This window comes from Rattus norvegicus, chromosome 15 (genome assembly GCF_036323735.1).
Source record: "Rattus norvegicus strain BN/NHsdMcwi chromosome 15, GRCr8, whole genome shotgun sequence".
In the NCBI taxonomy this organism is placed as follows: Eukaryota; Metazoa; Chordata; class Mammalia; order Rodentia; family Muridae; genus Rattus; species Rattus norvegicus.
The window spans coordinates 17,539,183-17,557,106 of NC_086033.1; the positions used below are offsets into that span (position 1 = coordinate 17,539,183).

Genomic DNA, 17,924 nt, shown 5'->3' on the forward strand with positions numbered 1-17,924 from the left:
CCTAAATCTCATGTGTCTGAAGGGGACCTTGAACTATGCATCCTCCCGGGTTTGTCTGCCATGCTCTGGTATTATAAGCATGTGCCGCTAAACTTGGCTTGATAATATGCATGTGGCTGGACCCTGGTTTTCATGCATATTAAGCATGCTGTCTACCAAGTGATCTATATACCTCAAGATATCATGTTCAAAAGTCCTCTGCTGACTGCAGTGTCTTGGTAGCCTGAGACTTTCAGAGTACCGCCCTCCTGGGAAACTCAGAGGGAATGTTTTGGGGCTATACACTGAAACCTGGCAGGCAGAAGAAACTAAACTTCAGTGAAGAGACTTGGCATCACACCTCACAGTACTCTGGGAAGGGGATACATGGTCAGACAGACAATCTCCATGTGTTCTTAGACAGGCCCAGGTAGAATACCGTAAGTAGGAAAAAAAATAGCCCAGGACCACTCAGATCCAGACTCTAGAAGAACTGCCCAGATGACTTTTCTCAAGAAGACTGGCAGCCTGATATGTGGGACCACCATGTCTCAGCTTCTGGGGACCTGCAGCAGACTCCTAGGTTATGTAATTGCATTATTTAAATTATTTTATGCTACTTTGGTCAGAACTAAAAGTACATGAGAAACAAACAAAAAACCCAAACAAACAAACAAACAAACAAAAAGGTAGGGACTAGCAGAGATAAGAGGAAGGGGAAAATAGGTCTGTGGGCAATGTGCAATCTATGCCTGTGTGAAAATGTCCATGTATAGCCCAATGCTATGGACATGTGCAGTGGCTACACACGTGCACACCTTACTTGATTTCTCCAGGGTTAGATCCAGTGCTATGCCATGGACTTTTATAATCCACTCCTGCAGGCTGTTCTGCATTAAACATCTTCTCTTTGTGGTTCATAACATTTTAACTCTGCCATTGTGTTTGGCATGAGGTAATTTATCCCTCTGGTGGGCTTTCTAATAGAGGAGAAGCTGAGTACAAGTGTCTGTTCAAATAGAAATTAGTCAAAAGCAAGTAAAGTGGACCTTTCCTCAGTTCCTCTGCTAGAGCCCCATGTCATGAAGTTAGTGGATGCTACTTGGGCAGTGTAAGCATAGACTACTTCTCTTTTTGCAGAAATTTGTAGTAAACACCTATGGTCCATGAAGAGATACCATGACCAAGGTAATACTCATAAAGCAAAACACTTAACTGGAGCTGGCTTACAGTTTCAGAAATTTAGTCTATTATCATCAAGGTAGGATGCCTGGCAGCATACAACCAGACATGGTGCTGGGGAAGGAATTGAGAGTTCTACACCTTGATCTGCAGGCACCACATAGGGCAGATCTTGAGCATAGGAGACCTCAAAGCCTGCCCCTACAATGACAGAGTTCCTCCAACAAGGCCATGCCTACTCCAACAAGGCCATACCTCCTAATAGCGCCACTCCCTATAGCCAAGCATTCAAACACATGAGTCCATGGGGCCATGCCTTTGCAAACCACTGCATTCCACTCCCTGGATTGTTTGGGCTTATAGCCATATCATAATGCTAAATATATTGAGTTCATCTTGAAAAGACACCATAGTCTATAAAAGTCCTTAACTTGTTAAAAATTCCAAAGATCAAAGTCTTGTTTGAGACTTATATATAATCTTTTTATAATTCCCTATAAAATCAAAATAAAAAAGTATATCGTATATCCAATCTATAATTGCACAGGATATATATTAGTGTTCCAAAATGGATGAAAGGGGGCATAGTGAGGAAATACTGGTCCAAAGAAAGACTGAAAACCCTCAGGGCAAACTCCAAACTCTTCATCTCTAATACCCAGTATCAAGGTGCTATTCAGATCTCCAACTCCTTTCAGCTTTGTTGACTAAAACACACTTCTTTCTCTTGTATTAGTGCCACTTCCTGTTACCATCATTCCTTCGCAGGAATTCCACAGCTCTGGCATCTCTAAAGCTTTGGGGTTTCCAAGGCAACCCAGATTTCACCTACATTCAATGGCTTTTCTGGGCCGCCATGCAGGGACAGCCCGGCCACATGCCTGGCCTCAACAGTTGTCTCAGATGCCGATCCCACAATCCCTTGCCTCTATCCTTGATTCTAAAGTCAGAACCATGAGACCAAAGCTGCAAGTTCTGCTGCTTGCTGGGGCCTAAAGATGGCTCCTTAGTTGTATTATGTTTTCACCCATTTTTTTCTTTTCAATGGTTTCCTTCACTGCCAAAGCTTGGCTGTCCTGGAATTTTCTCTGTAGACTGACATTGACCTCAGAGAGATACCTGCCTCTGTCTCCTGAATGCTAGGATAAAAGGTGTGCACCACCATATGGGGACCTAAACTTTTCTTTAATTCCATTTCATGAAATGGAAACTTAGCTGGGTGGGATCTTGGCCAAAGGTCACCTCTCCCTTCATAACATTATCTCCTTGAACACAGGATTTAGCTCCATTTCACTTCCTGGTGCCCCTTTAACCCTTGAACCATACATTTTTGTCTTTTTCCTTTCTAAGTTTGATGATTCATCAAAACCCTCTTCATTAGATTGAACCACAGGACAGAGTTTATACTAGTCTGTTTTGAGATTCCCTCTACTAATGCAATTAATCTAAAGCTCTTCATCTTAGCCTTAGGCATGCGCTTTGAGCAGCAGCAAAAGAAACCACATTCATCATCAAAATATCACAAGAATGATCTGTGTGCAGAATACTAAAATCCTTCTTTTCAGAAACCTCTTGAGCCGGGCCCCCAGAGTTCGAATCACTCTCGGTACCGTATTTCTCATATTATGAAAGACACCATACGTGTCTTCCATATTCCTACTAGGATGGTGCATTAATCCTGATTAAAGCATTCCTCTGCTTTTTCCTAATCCAAAGTCCCTGAATACACATTCTTACACACACACACACACACACACACACACACACACACACACACACAAACAAAAAAACACCATGATACATGGTTAGGTCTATCATAGTAATACCCTAGTCCCTAGTCCCTAGTACCAATCGGGATCAATTTCTGTCTTAGTTAGGGTTTTATTGCTATGAAGAGGCACCAGGACAAAGGCAAATCCTATGAAGGAATATATTTAATTGAGGCTGGCTTACATTTTCAGAGGTTTTTGTCTACTACTTTAAAGGAAACATGGTGGCATACAAGCAGACATGGTGTTAGAGAAGTGTCTATGACTTCTTCATCTTGATCTGCAAGCAGCAAGGAGGAGACTGTCTCTGACAGTGGGCAGAACTTGAGCATAGGAGACCTCAGAACCTGCCCCTACAGTGATACAGTTCCTCCAACAAGACCACACCTATTCTAACAAGGCCACACCTCCTAATAATGCCAATCCCTATGACCAAGCATTCAAACATATGAATCTCTGGGGCCATACCTATTCAAACCACCACAAGAAAATATTTTTGGTACTAACATTTGTATAGGAAGGTATAATTTCTTGGCTGTGGTTTAGATATTTGATTTAAGAAGTGGCAGCCTGGTCTTTTGCTGTGTAATAACTCATGAAACCTTGTCTCAAGCAGAAGTCCTTTATTTTCCTTAAGCAGGTCTTTTGTTAGTTGATGCAGCCTGTCAACCCTTTCTTGCATGCTCTGTTTCAACCATGTCTGGGGCTGTATACCCATGATTCCAGCACTCTGGATACTGCGGCAGGAGGATTGTGAGTTTGAGGCTAGCCTTGTCTACATAATAACAAATTGTGTCTCAAAAATGATGCTTTTATATTAGGACAATTAGGTGTGATACAAAATATTTATCAAATATATGGAGTTTTTAATAAAGCAAATTCATGACATAGTATAGGATATACTTCTTTATTACATATTAAATCAGGATTAGCAGCATGAATGATAATGACTATTTCTATATTCGCAAAAATCGGTAATTATGAAGTAAATTACGTTTCAAGATACCTGAAATAGTTATCATTTCATACATATTTTAAGATACTTCGTAAGTGCTGTGCTTTGTCAGACTATTGCATTTGAGATTTAAAGAAATGCAACATTTAATTAATAGTTAACTACAAATAAACACTTGTTTTCATTCCTGTGTGCAAATTTTGTTTTTTCCGCTAAGTGTCCTTAGGACCTCCAGGCTAAGCACCCTTGACTTGTACAAAAAAAAAAATGGCTCAGAGTGGTAAGTGATAAGTGTCTGATGACCTGAGCCCAATTCCCAGGGCCCACTTTGTAGGACAAGAGAACTGACTTTTGCAAATTGGCCTCTGATGCTCACATTCATTCCATGGTTACAGATGAGTAAAATAATTATTTTTTAAATGAACAGGAATCCACAACCAAACCACTCAATAATATGTTTGTATGAATCCATCATTTGATTAATGGTTATGAAGGGTGTTTTTGTGAATAAATCTTACTCCGTTTCCTTATAGAGCTAGAATGTTTTCAAGAACTTCCCACCATGTGTGCTATTCAGCTATTGCCCTGAGTTCTTCATACTGAACCAGTAGTTCTCATTTTGTAGCAGTCCTAATGGGTCCTCTAAGAACTCAGTTGCCCAGCATCAAATAGATTTTTTTTAAAAAAGTGATAGAATTGGAATTTTAACACAGATATGTGCCACTCCCGTCTATATACTAGATTCACATTCTCTTCTACCATTTACTAATCAATGAGCCTGTACCACCCCATCTTCCCAGGACGACAGCCTTGCCAGTGCTGCCCCCCCCCCCCAGAAAGGCTGGCCCTTAATCCTCACTACTTCAACATTTGATTTTCCTTGGGGAAATTGATGGCTTTGGTGAACTTACTGTAGGCTGTCCCTGGTGCCTCCCCAAATTGACAGAAGACTTCAGAGCAGCCCTGCCAACAAGATCAGAGTGAGAAATCCCCCCCCGTCACAGTCTGAGATAAAATGTGTTTTGTGGAAACAACAGTTCTGTGTTGATTCATCTTGAGCTTATTCTCAGCAAAAATCCCAAGCTGTTTTCACACATGCTGCTGTGAAGCAAAACTCCTCCATCTTGTCGAGCACATGGTGAGCTGGATCTGGGGAGCTCGCTCACAGGAAGAATTCTCATCTGCAGATCTAGAGCATACTAAGAGTCAGGAAGAGGAAGACAGCCCAGGAATGTGCGATTATCTGTGGGAAACACCGTCTTGGAGCACAGCGGCTCCTTCCTTCCAAACTTACACTGATTAAAATATGATAGGATTTTTCTTAATTGAGCAGTGATTCATTCATTCAAATAGCAGTTCACTGAAGCAGACATTTGCTTAAAGGATCCCCCTGATTGTCCAACTCTCTACCACCTACTCATTGGTATTGGCTGAGTAGTCTCTCTCCTGTCATGCTGTGATATACAAGGACACATTTGATGAAGAAGGAAATTTAATGCTTAGTAACCATATTTGACGACGTATTCAAGGACCAGCAGACTTGGTAGCCTGGGGAAGAGTTCTATGTTGATTTTATCTTTACCAAACAGTGTGTTGGGAGAATCGAATGCAAGTGGTAACAGTGATATTCTTCTGTCATAGAGATTTGCATCTCTTAAAGTCATTTATATATAGTCCTGTCCTTCAACCTATTATTATGAAAGGTGTGTTCTCAGAATGTGATACAAGTTCTTAGCATGGCTTTTAAGTGTATGGCAATATTGCCATACATTTGCTTGTACAAAGGGACACATTTACCTTATCCAAAATATAAGAAGTCTTCACCTTGCATACCAGTGTGGCTGTAAAGAATGACCACTGAAATCATATCCAGTTAAAAATAACCAACAGCAGATATGACTTTTTCATGATTCTTAAATATGTCTCAAAAACATTCAAAACAATTTTTCCACAGTTTATAGGAAGATATAAATCTGGGAATATTATAAAATAATACATAAGTAGCACCCCCTGGTTTTACACTGAAAACTAAAGGGCATTTTTTTTTTAAAGCACTTCCCAAGAACAGTTTGAATCATCATTCAAACCTCCTGGCCTTCATTTTTTTAATCAGTGATAGAGTCTGAGGAGATAGCATGGATCCCCTCCCAGTATTTCAGCCTTTGTGAGGTCACTATGAAATTGGAAAATTTCAGGAATGTCATTCTTTTTTGCTGGTCCCGTTTCCTCTGGTACATCTTCCACCTTTCTGAGGTAGCTGTTCTTCTCCTGACAGTGTTTGAATTTGCCAAGCTCCCCTGGCTGCTAACACAACCACACAGCCTTGGGATCTGTAGTTTCTGGTTTGTTTGTTTGTTTTTTCTATAACTTTAGTTATGTTTCGAAGGAATGTCCACAGTCCAGGTTGCCACATTTAGTTTCTCTGCTGTGCCTTTGTATAGATTATGCCCCCAGGTCCCTCTTTTGATTGCTTTAGTGAGGTATTCTGAGAATTTATCAGTAGGAGGCCACAGGACAACATATACTTTGCTGGCCACTTTATTGGATGCACGTAACTAAATTCCAGATACCTAATGAATAATCACTGGCAATTTGAAAAGAAGCAATTTTAGCAGTTACTGGTGATTCTGTGCCTCTGTTTTCTACACTATGATTTGTGGACTGAAAATGATCTACTGGCAGAGTTTTGCTCAGAGTTACTATTTCATAGCAACAGAAACCAAACCATACTCTTGGGGAAATGGTATTATTTAACTCAACTATGGTAGCTGAAATTAGGCATCTTGAAGCTACGGGAAGTAGGAGCTCCCTGTAATCTGCAGAACTTAGTTCCAAGAGAACTGCCAATAGCAATTAAACTTCCAGTACACCTGAGAACACACCAATAGCTAAGCAGCTGCTTCCTGCCTCAGTAGTCACACGTGGTTACCAGGACTGAGCAGCATGAAATATGGAACCTCTCTGGCATGGCGGGAAGTCCATTCTTCAGCACTGGTCCATAGGAAGTGATGGAAGTTGGTCAAATCATCATAGATCTATGACTATCAATTCCATACAAGGTCCAAAATATTCTTCCTCCCAGTGTCAATGATTTGGTTTTGTGTTTGTTTCTTCACACACTAAAGAGAGCCCAGAAACATTCTGAATACCTTAAGTACACTGAGATATATTTCTTTTGCACTTAGGGCTTTTATAATTACTATGGATTATGATTCTACAATATGTGTTCCATTCCGTTGGAACTCGAAAGGAAGTAAATGAAAACAAAAGGAGTGATTTCCTGTTCCAATAAAGCTTAGAGAATGATGAGCAAGAAAATGGCAGACAGGGATCAAATGAGAACACGAAGGTGGATGGTTGACCAAGTGTGGAAATACCGAGTCAATGCTTTCTGTTGGCACTGAACTCAGATGTCGCTCTAAACAATATGGTAAACGCATTAGTTCACATAATGGTTTAAGGGGCTTTACTGAAGGAAGCCTTCAGTGGAATTCATTTCCATTGACTTAAAGAAGAAAATAGCCATTATTTTATGGTATGAAATATGCTATTATATGTCAGGGAGAGGGTACAGAAACTATACCCTAATGAAGCAGGTACAGATACCAATCAAGCTTTGGGAAGGCAACAATTTAAGATATTCAGAGAAGTGAGCCCTGCTGAGAAGTGCTATTTCTTGATGGGAGCCCTGAATTAGTGATCATATTTCTTCTTCTATTCTTGTTTTAGAGATGCTGTCGGGTCACTGACAGTTGATGTTAGTAGGAGAAAAGTGGAAACACTGTTGTTGTCTTTCCATTTACAGACCTTGAAGACTTAATGGTAAGTGTGCAGTGCTATTCACCCAGAAGTCACTGTATGAAGGAAACCTGCTTTCGTGACACTCGGATAGCATAGTTCTCTGCTGATTGTTCTTTAGGAGTTGTTGCTCCCTCCACCCCCAAAGTCGTCCTGATTAATGAATTCTGTACTCAAAGCTCCCACAGTGACATATAGGCATCCTTTGCTTTCTCTTTGGGAAACATTTCGAAATAATTCAGTGCTGAGAGTTTCCATTTCATTTATGTCTGATAGAATTTTCTACATTTTGCTGTTGTAAATGATATAGCTTATTCTTTAATTTTGAACAGCTTAAACAGTCATCTTTCTGTGTCCAGCTGGCTTTTGTTAAAGGAGAAATATCCTAAATTGTTCACTGTTAAATCAGATTAAAATGACTTTAATGTTAGTCCATTAAAACTTTTCTGCTTCTCTTTTATAAAGAGATCATCTGCACAAATGCTGGCATATGCCTCACACACAGAACAAACCTTTCCCTTCCTCTTATTTTTTCTGAGTAGCTCTACTAGAGTCCAAGTCAAAAGTCTGTACCTATTCGTAACTGTTTGGGGATAAATTGTTTTATCAAATACTTTTGCTATTGGGGGCAACTGGATTATAGGGACTGAATGTAGGACCTCACATGTTTAACCACTGGGCTCTACTCCAAATCTGAGCTTTTAAATTTGTGGAGGGAGGTTGCTAATCTGAATCAATGAGGCTTAGTTTTATGTTTTTAAACAAATTGTAGATCATAGAGAAACAAGGAATGAATACACACACATGCACATACACACCATTTCCCAAATGTGTGTGTGTGTGTGTGTGTGTGTGTGTGTGTGTGTGTGTGTGTGTGTGTTAGTATACAAAGCCTGTATGAGTCAGATTTTGCTTCTACCATATGGATCCTGGGAACCAAACTTGGTCATAGGGTTGACAGCAAGCACCTTTACTCAATGAGCCATTTTGATGGTCTCTAAGTAATTCTAGGTTTCAAGAAATCCTGGAGCCTGTCTGCAGATTCAAGTTAGGGAAGTATACATTAGTTACAGCTGAGAAAATAAATACATTCTGTAAGAAGGAATTGTGTGTTGATGAAGACTTCATTGCAGTCTGTGTTTTATCCCCTATTTTACATTAGTCTCCATTCAATTTGAAGCCCGAGTTCTTGAGTCCTCTCTGAATGACCTCACACGGTTACCTTTAATCAGTTCCTACCTCAGCAATGCACCTCAGATTCTCTCACTGTCTATTTTCTGTCACCACAGTCCTGGCCTGCTTTCCCGCTCTTGCCTTATGTCCCAGGAAGACACACTCGATGGCCTCTTGCCATTATTCTTGTTTTGCAGGAATCTCTCTCCCAAGCATTTAGAATCATCTTCCTAAAAGAGAACCCAGATTCCCCAGTCAGCCTGGAGCTCCCACTGCCTGAAATCTTTTAGCAGTTTCCATCTGCTTATAGAAGAAATGCAAACCATTGGCCAAGGCTGCTGAAGGCCTAGATTCTTTTAAGAACCACCTCCTTTGTGGGCCAAATACACTTATAGCTTAGTCAGTTTAACTTTGAGTGTGTTTTTTTTTCCTGACACATTCCATCTAAGCTTTCTCATCTGGGCTATTCTTTCCTCTACAATAGTTACCTTGCATCTGGCCTGGAGATAGAGTTCACTGGAAGAAGACTTGCCCATCATATGCAAGTCCTGGATTAAACTCCTAACTTTATAGAACTCCACACCAAACCAAAACGCAGAACAAAACAAACAAAAACTATGGCAGGTACGGTTTTACCTCAAGTAATTCTAACACCTGAGAGGCTGTTAGAGGCGCCTCACAAGTAAGACAGGCAGGGCTACTTGAGCTACATAGTTGCATGACAAGCCTGAGCTACAGATGAGACCTTGTCTCAGGGGAAAAGCAAAAGACTGAAGATGAAGCACTTCGGTAGAGTACTTGGTCAGGATGTACAAGGCCCTAGCTTCAGTCCTCATTAAGGCAAGAAAGAAGAAAAGAAACTTCATTTGAATTTGTTACTTTCTTTTTTTCTGGTTCACTGTCTGAAGTTTTTGACCAAAGGGGATGGATGGAGATGTGTGTGTGTGTGTGTGTGTGTGTGTGTGTGTGTGTGTGTGTAATTGCATTATATTCTTTTCCTTTACTCTCAATATTTCCCAAATAATATGTTAATAATAGTTAATGAGTATTTATTGAATGAAAACAGAAACAACACAAAATTCTTCAAGGTGTTTTGGCTTCAGCCTTTTCCCTTGAATTTTGCACTTTATGAATTTTAGTTCACTTTATTTAAATGGTCATTGTTAGACCACTTGTTGAAAATCTCTCAGTATGAAATGTCCTCACATTATTTTAGGTTGTGTGGGAGTGAAATTATTGAGCATTCGATGGGCATTGATTTGAATTCCATAAAAAAGAAAAAGTATCATAATTATGGCTCTCGTTTTTCTAAATAAATTTTTGCTAGCCTTACTCTTTGTCAGTCGAAGGCTTGAATAATACTACACGGGGGACTTAAGAGTCCACAAGTTTCCCCCTTAAAAGGCATGAACTTGGTTCTTCAATGAGTGAAGAGTAGATGGGTTTATCTGGTAATCGTTTTCATTTAGATTAGTGATACAGGACTGTGATCTGTACTTATTGCTGCTCTTGTTTTCATTGAGAGGAATACATTTTCATTTAGATACTTAAAATTAAATAAGTCGAGTCCTGACTTTTCCTGGTTTCATAAGAAACCTGACACTTTTGAAGAAAATATTCTTTGCAGGGGCTGTGACTCAGTGCAGAAAAGCTTATTGTATGATGCTTACTATACACACCCAGCACCCAAGGGAATCCTGAGATGGTACCTCACGTCTATATATCCAGAAGTCCTTCAGCAACAGGGAAGACAAAGCCCGGAGAGTCTCCCAAGGTCCTGGGCCAGATAGTCTGGTTTATGTAATGAAATCAATACCAGACTCTGCCTCAAAGAATGTGGAAGAAAAGGACCCACAACAGAGGCATTCTTCTGAATGTCACAAGTGCCATGCTATGAACACATCTGCACTTACACAGCATGTACACATGTACATACACGTTGAATATATACACACAACAAAAAATTAAATACTCATAAAAAAGTCTTTCTTTCCAAGAGTAAGCTATGAAAAGGCTACATTTATTCTTTCAACTAATTATGACGGAAACTTTTCATTAAGCTCAGTGTATGGCACAAAATTGCTAGTTGAATCTGTCTCTATTTTGGGTATTTCTCCAGATTCAGGACATCTGTGACTGCCACCCTTGTGTCCAACTTTCAACCTCTTACGTTGGGACTTCTCATTTTCCGTTTTCTCCTTTCATGTTAATAGCTGTTAGCTCATATACTTTAGATGGTATGGAAGTTGGGGCTTCTAAGCGACTTTGGCCAACTTTACTGGAGATCTACTGCAAAGGGGCTCTTGAACCAAATGGAGAGCAAGCCTAAAGTTCAAATGCACACTTCTCTGAATGTAATGTATCTCACCCTGCTAGAATGGGCTCTCACTTCGCTCTGACAGGCTCTGAGCTGCTCAGGGGCTCTCTCTTTACTCACGTGGTGCTGGTGTGACAGTACATACATGTCAGGTTACTGACAAGCTATTTTTCTCACGTTTTATTCTTAGAAGCTCTCCAGTAAATTACACGTTCTTATTACTACTCTCTGATCCCCATTAGACGTAAAAACCTACTTATAGAATTTCAGAAATGATTTTTACTCTAAATACTTTCGGTGTGTATTAATTTTTTTCATTAGAGATGAATCTTAAATCTTTCAGCTGTAAGGTATATGATATTTCTTCAGCCTCAACATTCCTCCAACTCTTCGCCTCTGAAAGCATTTTTATAACCATTTTCATATTTGGTATGTCCCATTTTTGTTTTTATATTTGATGCACAGACACATTTGAGTGACAGTTCATCTTCCCTTCCAATATTCTCCTAACCAGAATTACCCAAAACCACGGATATTTTTGTCTATCTTTAGCACAGTAACAATAATAATAATAGATTTTCATAATGGTTACTCAGAAACATTGTAAGACCCAGAAATTACTTCTTTATCATTAAGAAAAGGGGAAAGGGAGTCCTTGAGAAAATATTTTTATTGCTTTATCATTGAATAATGGAAGGTTCTTGGTATGCACACTCATATTCTTAGCTCCTTCTGACAGTCAAAACTAATATAGTCCCTACTTTTTCCTGTTGATCCCTAGCAGGGCCTGAGAAACCCGTTGACCACAGTGCTCTGAGCAGCGACTACAAGTTGGATGAGCTAGCAAAAGTGACACAAAGCTATTTAGCAATAAACTTCGTCTAGGCATGGTGAACAAACAAACAAACAAAAAACAAAAATACTGCCCACTGACTGGATCCAGGTCGGTCATACCATGTCACAGCATGACTAGGAAAGAAAAAAATGGAGGAAAGAAAGTTCTAGAGCCTTCACACTAGCAGTCTGGACTCTGGCCTAAAAGTGATGTGTATCATTTTTGCTTTTGACACATAGAACTAAAGTCCTAGTGTATAATTCAAGTGCAGATAAGCAGAATCTTACTATGTATCTAGACTTTTAATAACTCAAAATGCTTGTCCAAGATTCCTAGTGACTATTATATCACCTATATGAATGTGTGTGTGTGTATATATATATGTATATATATTCATGTGTGTGTATGTGCATGTGCATGTATATGTACTGCATATGTATATAACAGTATAGGTTAATAATTAGTAGGATCTCCCCCACTAGAGCTCAGGCTGTTCTGAATCTCCTGCCTCAACCTTCTGTGTGCTAGGATTATAAGCATGTGACACCATGCCCAACTTTCAGCTAAAGCATAGCCTTTAGAACATTTGTCCCAGTACCTGCCTCCTAAGTTACTGATCGTTTCTAGGACATAATACACAGTGGACATACTTCTGATATTGTTTGCTTTTTCACAGCTGAGCAGTTTAATGTACACATACTTTCCACAATGTGATACTGGGACATCAATCAATGTAAGATTCCTTTCTGTTGAAAATTCACAGATAATATGTGAAATTGAAGCCAAATACTGCACCAGAATGTAATGTGAGTTCACTTTCCCCTGCCATTTGTAATTTATTTCAAGCCCCCATTATTTTCTTTGTGAATGTCATTCTCACTTTTGAGCATTCAGGGCCATGTGGAAGTTTGAGGTGGACGCAAAACACACTAATTAGACAATACCTTCATACTGTCCACAAGACCAACCGTAGCCTCATTTTATCTTCGTCCAAGGACAAAAGATGAGATAACATACTTGTGAATGATTTACCCAGATGTGTGTATAGCCATATATCATGACCTTAATCACAATCTCCTCAATTGATCACATTCTACACATTCCATTCCCTTTAAGTTACATGTCAAACATTTATGTCTCTGGCCATTGAGTGGTCTGTTAATTCTTTACTGAGTTACTGGAATGCATATGTTGGTGTTCGATAAAGAAAGGTGTGACCTAAATCATCAACATGCTGCATTCTTTCATTTCCGAATGTAATCATATTTATTAAATTTGAAGTTAACAGTTTTACTTTTCAATATGAAAATTCCCTGATGTACCTGGATTTCCAAGAGCATATTATCCACTTTGTTTCTTTTTTTATTAGATATATTTCTTTATTTACATTTCAAATGTTATTCCCTTTCCTGGTTTCCTGTCCAGAAGCCCCCTATCCCCTCCCCCTCCCATATAGAGGCGTTGCCCTCCCCATCTACCACCCTTTTCGCACCCCCGTTGATATTCCCCTACACTGGGGGGTCCAACCTTGGCAGGAACAAGGGCTTCCCCTTCCACTGGTGCCCCAACAAGGCCATCCTTTGCTACATATGCAGTTGGAGCCCTGGGTCAGTCCATGTATAGTCTTTGGGTAGTGGTTTAGTCCCTGGAAACTCTGGTTCGTTGGCATTGTTGTTCTTATGGGGTTGCAAGCCTCTTCAGCTCTTTCAATCCTTCCTCTAATTCCCCCAAAGGGGGTCCTGTTCACAGTTCAGTGGTTTGCTGCTAGCATTGACCTCTGTATTGGACATGCTCTGGATGTGTCTCTCAGGAGAGATCTATATCTGGTCCCTTTCAGCACGCACTTTTTAGCTTCATCAATCTTATCAGTTTTGGTGGCTGTATATATATATATGGGCCACATGTGGAGCAGGCTCTGAATGGGCATTCCTTAAGTCTCTGCTCTAAACTTTGCCTCCATCTCCCCTCCTATGGATATTTTTCCCCCTTTTAAGGAGTGGGAGCATCTGCATTTCAGTCATCCTTCTTCTTCAGCTTCCTGTGGTGTGTGGATTGCATCTTGAGTAATTCGAACTTTTGGGCTAATATCCACTTATCAATGAGTGCATACCAAGTGTGTTTTTCTGTGATTGGGTTACCTCACTCAGGATATTTTCTAGTTCATTCCATTTGCCTATGAATTTCTTGAAGTCATTGTTTTTGATAACTGAGTAGTACTCCATTGTGTAGATGTACCACATTTTCTGTATCCACTCCTCTGTTGAAGGGCATCTGGGTTCTTTCCAGCTTCTGGCTATTACAAATAAGGCTGCTATGAACAGTTCAGTGGTTTGCTGCTAGCATTGACCTCTGTATTGTTGACCTCTGTATTGTTGGAGCATCTTTTGGGTATATGCCCAGGAGAGGTATGGCTGGGTCCTCAGTTAGTGGCATGTCCAATTTTCTGACGAACTTCCAGACTGATTTCCAGAACGGTTGTACCAATTTGCAGTCCGACCAACAATGAAGGAGTGTTCCTCTTTCTCCACATCCTCGCCAGCATCTGCTGTCACCTGAGTTTTTTTTTTTTTTTTTTTTTTAATCTCAGCCGTACTGACTGGTGTGAGTTGGAATCTCAGGGATGTTTTGATTTGCACTTTTCTGATGATTAAGGATGTTGAACATTTCTTTACATGTTTCTCGGCCATTCAATATTCCTCAGCTGGGAATTGTTTATTTAGCACTGTACCCCATTTTTAATAGGGTTATTTGGCTCTCTGGAGTCTAACTTCCTGAGTTCTTTGTCTATTTTGGATAGTAGCCCTCTATCAGAGGTAGGATTGGTAAAGTTCTTTTCCCAATCTGTTGGTTGCCATTTTGTCTTAATGGCAGTGTCCTTTGCCTTACAGAAGCTTTGCAATTTTATGAGGTCTCATTTGTGGATTCTTGATCTTAGAACATAAGCCATTGGTGTTTTGTTCAGGAAAATTTTCCCAGTGCCATGTGTTTGAGACTCTTCCCTACTTTTTTTCTATTAGTTTGAGTGTATCTGGTTTTATGTGGACATCCTTGATCCCCTTGGACATAAGCTTTGTACAGGGTGATAAGAATTGATCGATTTGCATTTTTCTACTTGCTGACCTCCAGTTGAACCAGCACCATTTGTTGAAAATGCTATCTTTCTTCCATTGGATGGTTTTAAAATCAAGTGTCCATAGGTATGTGGGCTCATTTCTGGGTCTTCAATTCTGTTCTACTAATCTATCTGCCTCTCTCTATACCAATACCATACAGTTTTTATGACTATTGCTCTGTATTATTGCTTGAAGTCAGGGATGGTGATTCCCCCATAAGTTCTTTTATTGTTGAATATAGTTTTCAATATCCTAGGTTTTTTGGTATTCCAAATGAATTTGAAAATTGCTCTTTCTATCTCTATAAAGAATTGAGTAGGAATTTTGACGGAGATTGCATTGAATCTGTAGATTGCTCTTGGCAAAATGGCCATTTTTACTGTATTAATCCTGCCAATCCATGACCATGGGAGATCTTCAATTTCTTTCTTCAGAGCCCTGAAGTTTTGTCATACAGATCTTTCACTTAAAGTCACACCAAGATATTTTATATAATTTGGGACTCTTGTGAAGGGTGTCATTTCCATAATTTCTTTCTCAGTCTGTTTATCCTTTGAATAGAGGAAGGCTACTGATTTGTTTGAGTTAATTTTATACCCAGCCAAATTGCTGAAGTTGTTTATCAGGTTAAGTAGTTCTCTGGTGAAACTTTTGGGGTCACTTACATATACTATCATATCATATGCAAGTAGTGATATTTTTACTTCTTCCCTTCCAATTTGTATTCTTTGACCTCCTTTTGTTGTCTGATTGTTCTGGCTAGGACTTCAAGTACTATATTGAATAAATAGGAAAAGAGCAGGCAGCCTTGTCTAGTCCCTGATTTTAATGGGATTGGTTCAATTTTTCTCTCCATTTAACGCTATCCACTTATTCTTCTCTTTAAAAAAGTGTGTTGTTCTTTCAAGTGCCATTAAGGGTAATTTAAAGCCCAAAAGCTCGAATTACCCAAGATACAAGATACAATCCACAGACCACATGAAGCTCAAGAAGACAGACTACCAAAGTGTGGATGCTTCAGTCCTTCTTAAAAGAGGGAACAAAAATATTCATAGGAGGAGATATGGAGACAGTTTGGAGCAGAGATGTAAGGAATGGCCATTCAGAGCCTGCTCCACCTGGAGATCCAGTCCAAATATATATATCCACCAAAACTCGACAATATTGGTGAAGCCAAGAAGTGCATGCTGACAGGAGCCTGATACGGTTGTCTCCTGAGAGGCTCAGTCAAAGCCTGACAAATACAGAAGTGAATACTAGCAGCAAACCATTGAACTGAGAATGGGGTCCCAGTTGAAGGAGTTAGAGAAAGGATTGAAGGAGCTGAACGGGTTTGCAACCTCATAAGAACAACATTACCAACCACCCACAACTCCCAGGGACTAAACCCAAAGACTACACATGGTCAGACCCATCTCTCCAGCTGTATATGTAGCAGAGGATGGTCTTGTTGGGCACCAGTGGGAGGAGAAACCCTTGGTCATGTCAAGGCTGCCCCCCCCCCCAGTGTAGGGGAATGTCAGGGCAGGGAGGCAGGAAGGGGGGTGGTTGGGGAGGTGGTTGAGGGATGGGATAGGGGGCTTATGGACAGGAAATAAGGAAAAGGACAAACATTTGAAATGTAAATAAAAAATACCCAGGTTAAAAAAAATGAAGCAGGGGCTGGGGATTTAGCTCAGTGGTAGAGCGCTTACCTAGGAAGCGCAAGGCCCTGGGTTCAGTCCCCAGCTCCGAAAAAAAGAACAAAAAAAAAAAAAAAATGAAGCATCTGCAAGTCACTCTGCATAATGATGATCACCTGTAACCCCAGTGACTCAGGAAGCTGAGGCAGGAGAACCACAAGGTTTGAGAGCAACTTAAGCATCTTGAAAAGAAAAAATAAAATAAAATAAATATTATAAAGCGCTGGATATGTAGGTCAGTGGGAAAGTGCCTTAATTGTTTTTCCTATCATAAGTGCAAAAGGGAGGAAAAGAGGGGGGAGGGAAACAGGGAGGAAGAGAGAGGGAGGGAGGGAGGAAGGGAGGGAGAATGGATGAGGGAAGAAATTATGTCTTAGTTAGGGTTTCTATTGATGTGATGAAACACCATGACCAGAAAAATGTTGGGGAGAAAAGGGTTTATTTAGCTTACACTTCCATATTGCTGTTCATTATTGATGGATGTCAGGACAGAAACTCAAACGGGGCAGAATCTCAGAGGCAGGAACTGCTGAAGAAGCCATGGAGGATGTCGCCTATTGGGTTACCTCACATGGCTTTCTCAGCCTGATATCTCATAGAACCCAGGGTCATCGGCCTAGGGATGGTACCATCCACATGGGGCTGGGCCCTCCCCAATGGATCACTAATTGAAGAAATGCCTTCCAGTTGTGTCTCAAGGAGGCATTTCCACAACTGAGGCTCCTTCCTCTCTGATGACTCTGGCTTATGTTGAGTTGCAATCCCAGCAGGTAGAGGTGGGATAGAATGGAGGGAAAGAAAAAGGTAGGGAAGGAAGAAAGGAAGCAGAAAGAAAGGAAGGGAGACTGTGTACAGATGGGAGGAAAAATGCTAAGATGGGGATATGTAACGAATTCTGCAAGATGAAAACTCCTTGCTTATTACTAAGTTACATGAAATACTGTGGTATAAATGAATACTAACTTTTTTATTGGTTCCAAAGAATAGAATAACTTTTTATCATATTATTTAACACCTCCTTGCTGCATATACATCTGTATACATGCTAATAAGCCTCATCAATACTAGTGACATGGTAATTTGATTTATTTCTTGATTTTTACATTTTTAATCTCTAGAAT

The 17,924-nt window shown here is 40.1% G+C and overlaps 1 protein-coding gene across 9 annotated transcripts in view; it reads left to right on the forward strand.

Annotated features, from left to right (window-relative positions):
- The window catches only part of Fhit (fragile histidine triad diadenosine triphosphatase), a 1,507,501-nt gene that overhangs the window by 1,173,782 nt on the left and 315,795 nt on the right, over positions 1–17,924 (forward strand). Inside the window, exon 1 of one of the 9 annotated variants that reach the window (XM_063274605.1) lies at positions 9,347–9,480. Coding sequence (XP_063130675.1) covers positions 9,474–9,480 — 7 coding nt within the window. The 5' untranslated portion in view covers positions 9,347–9,473. 9 annotated transcript variants of the gene reach the window in all.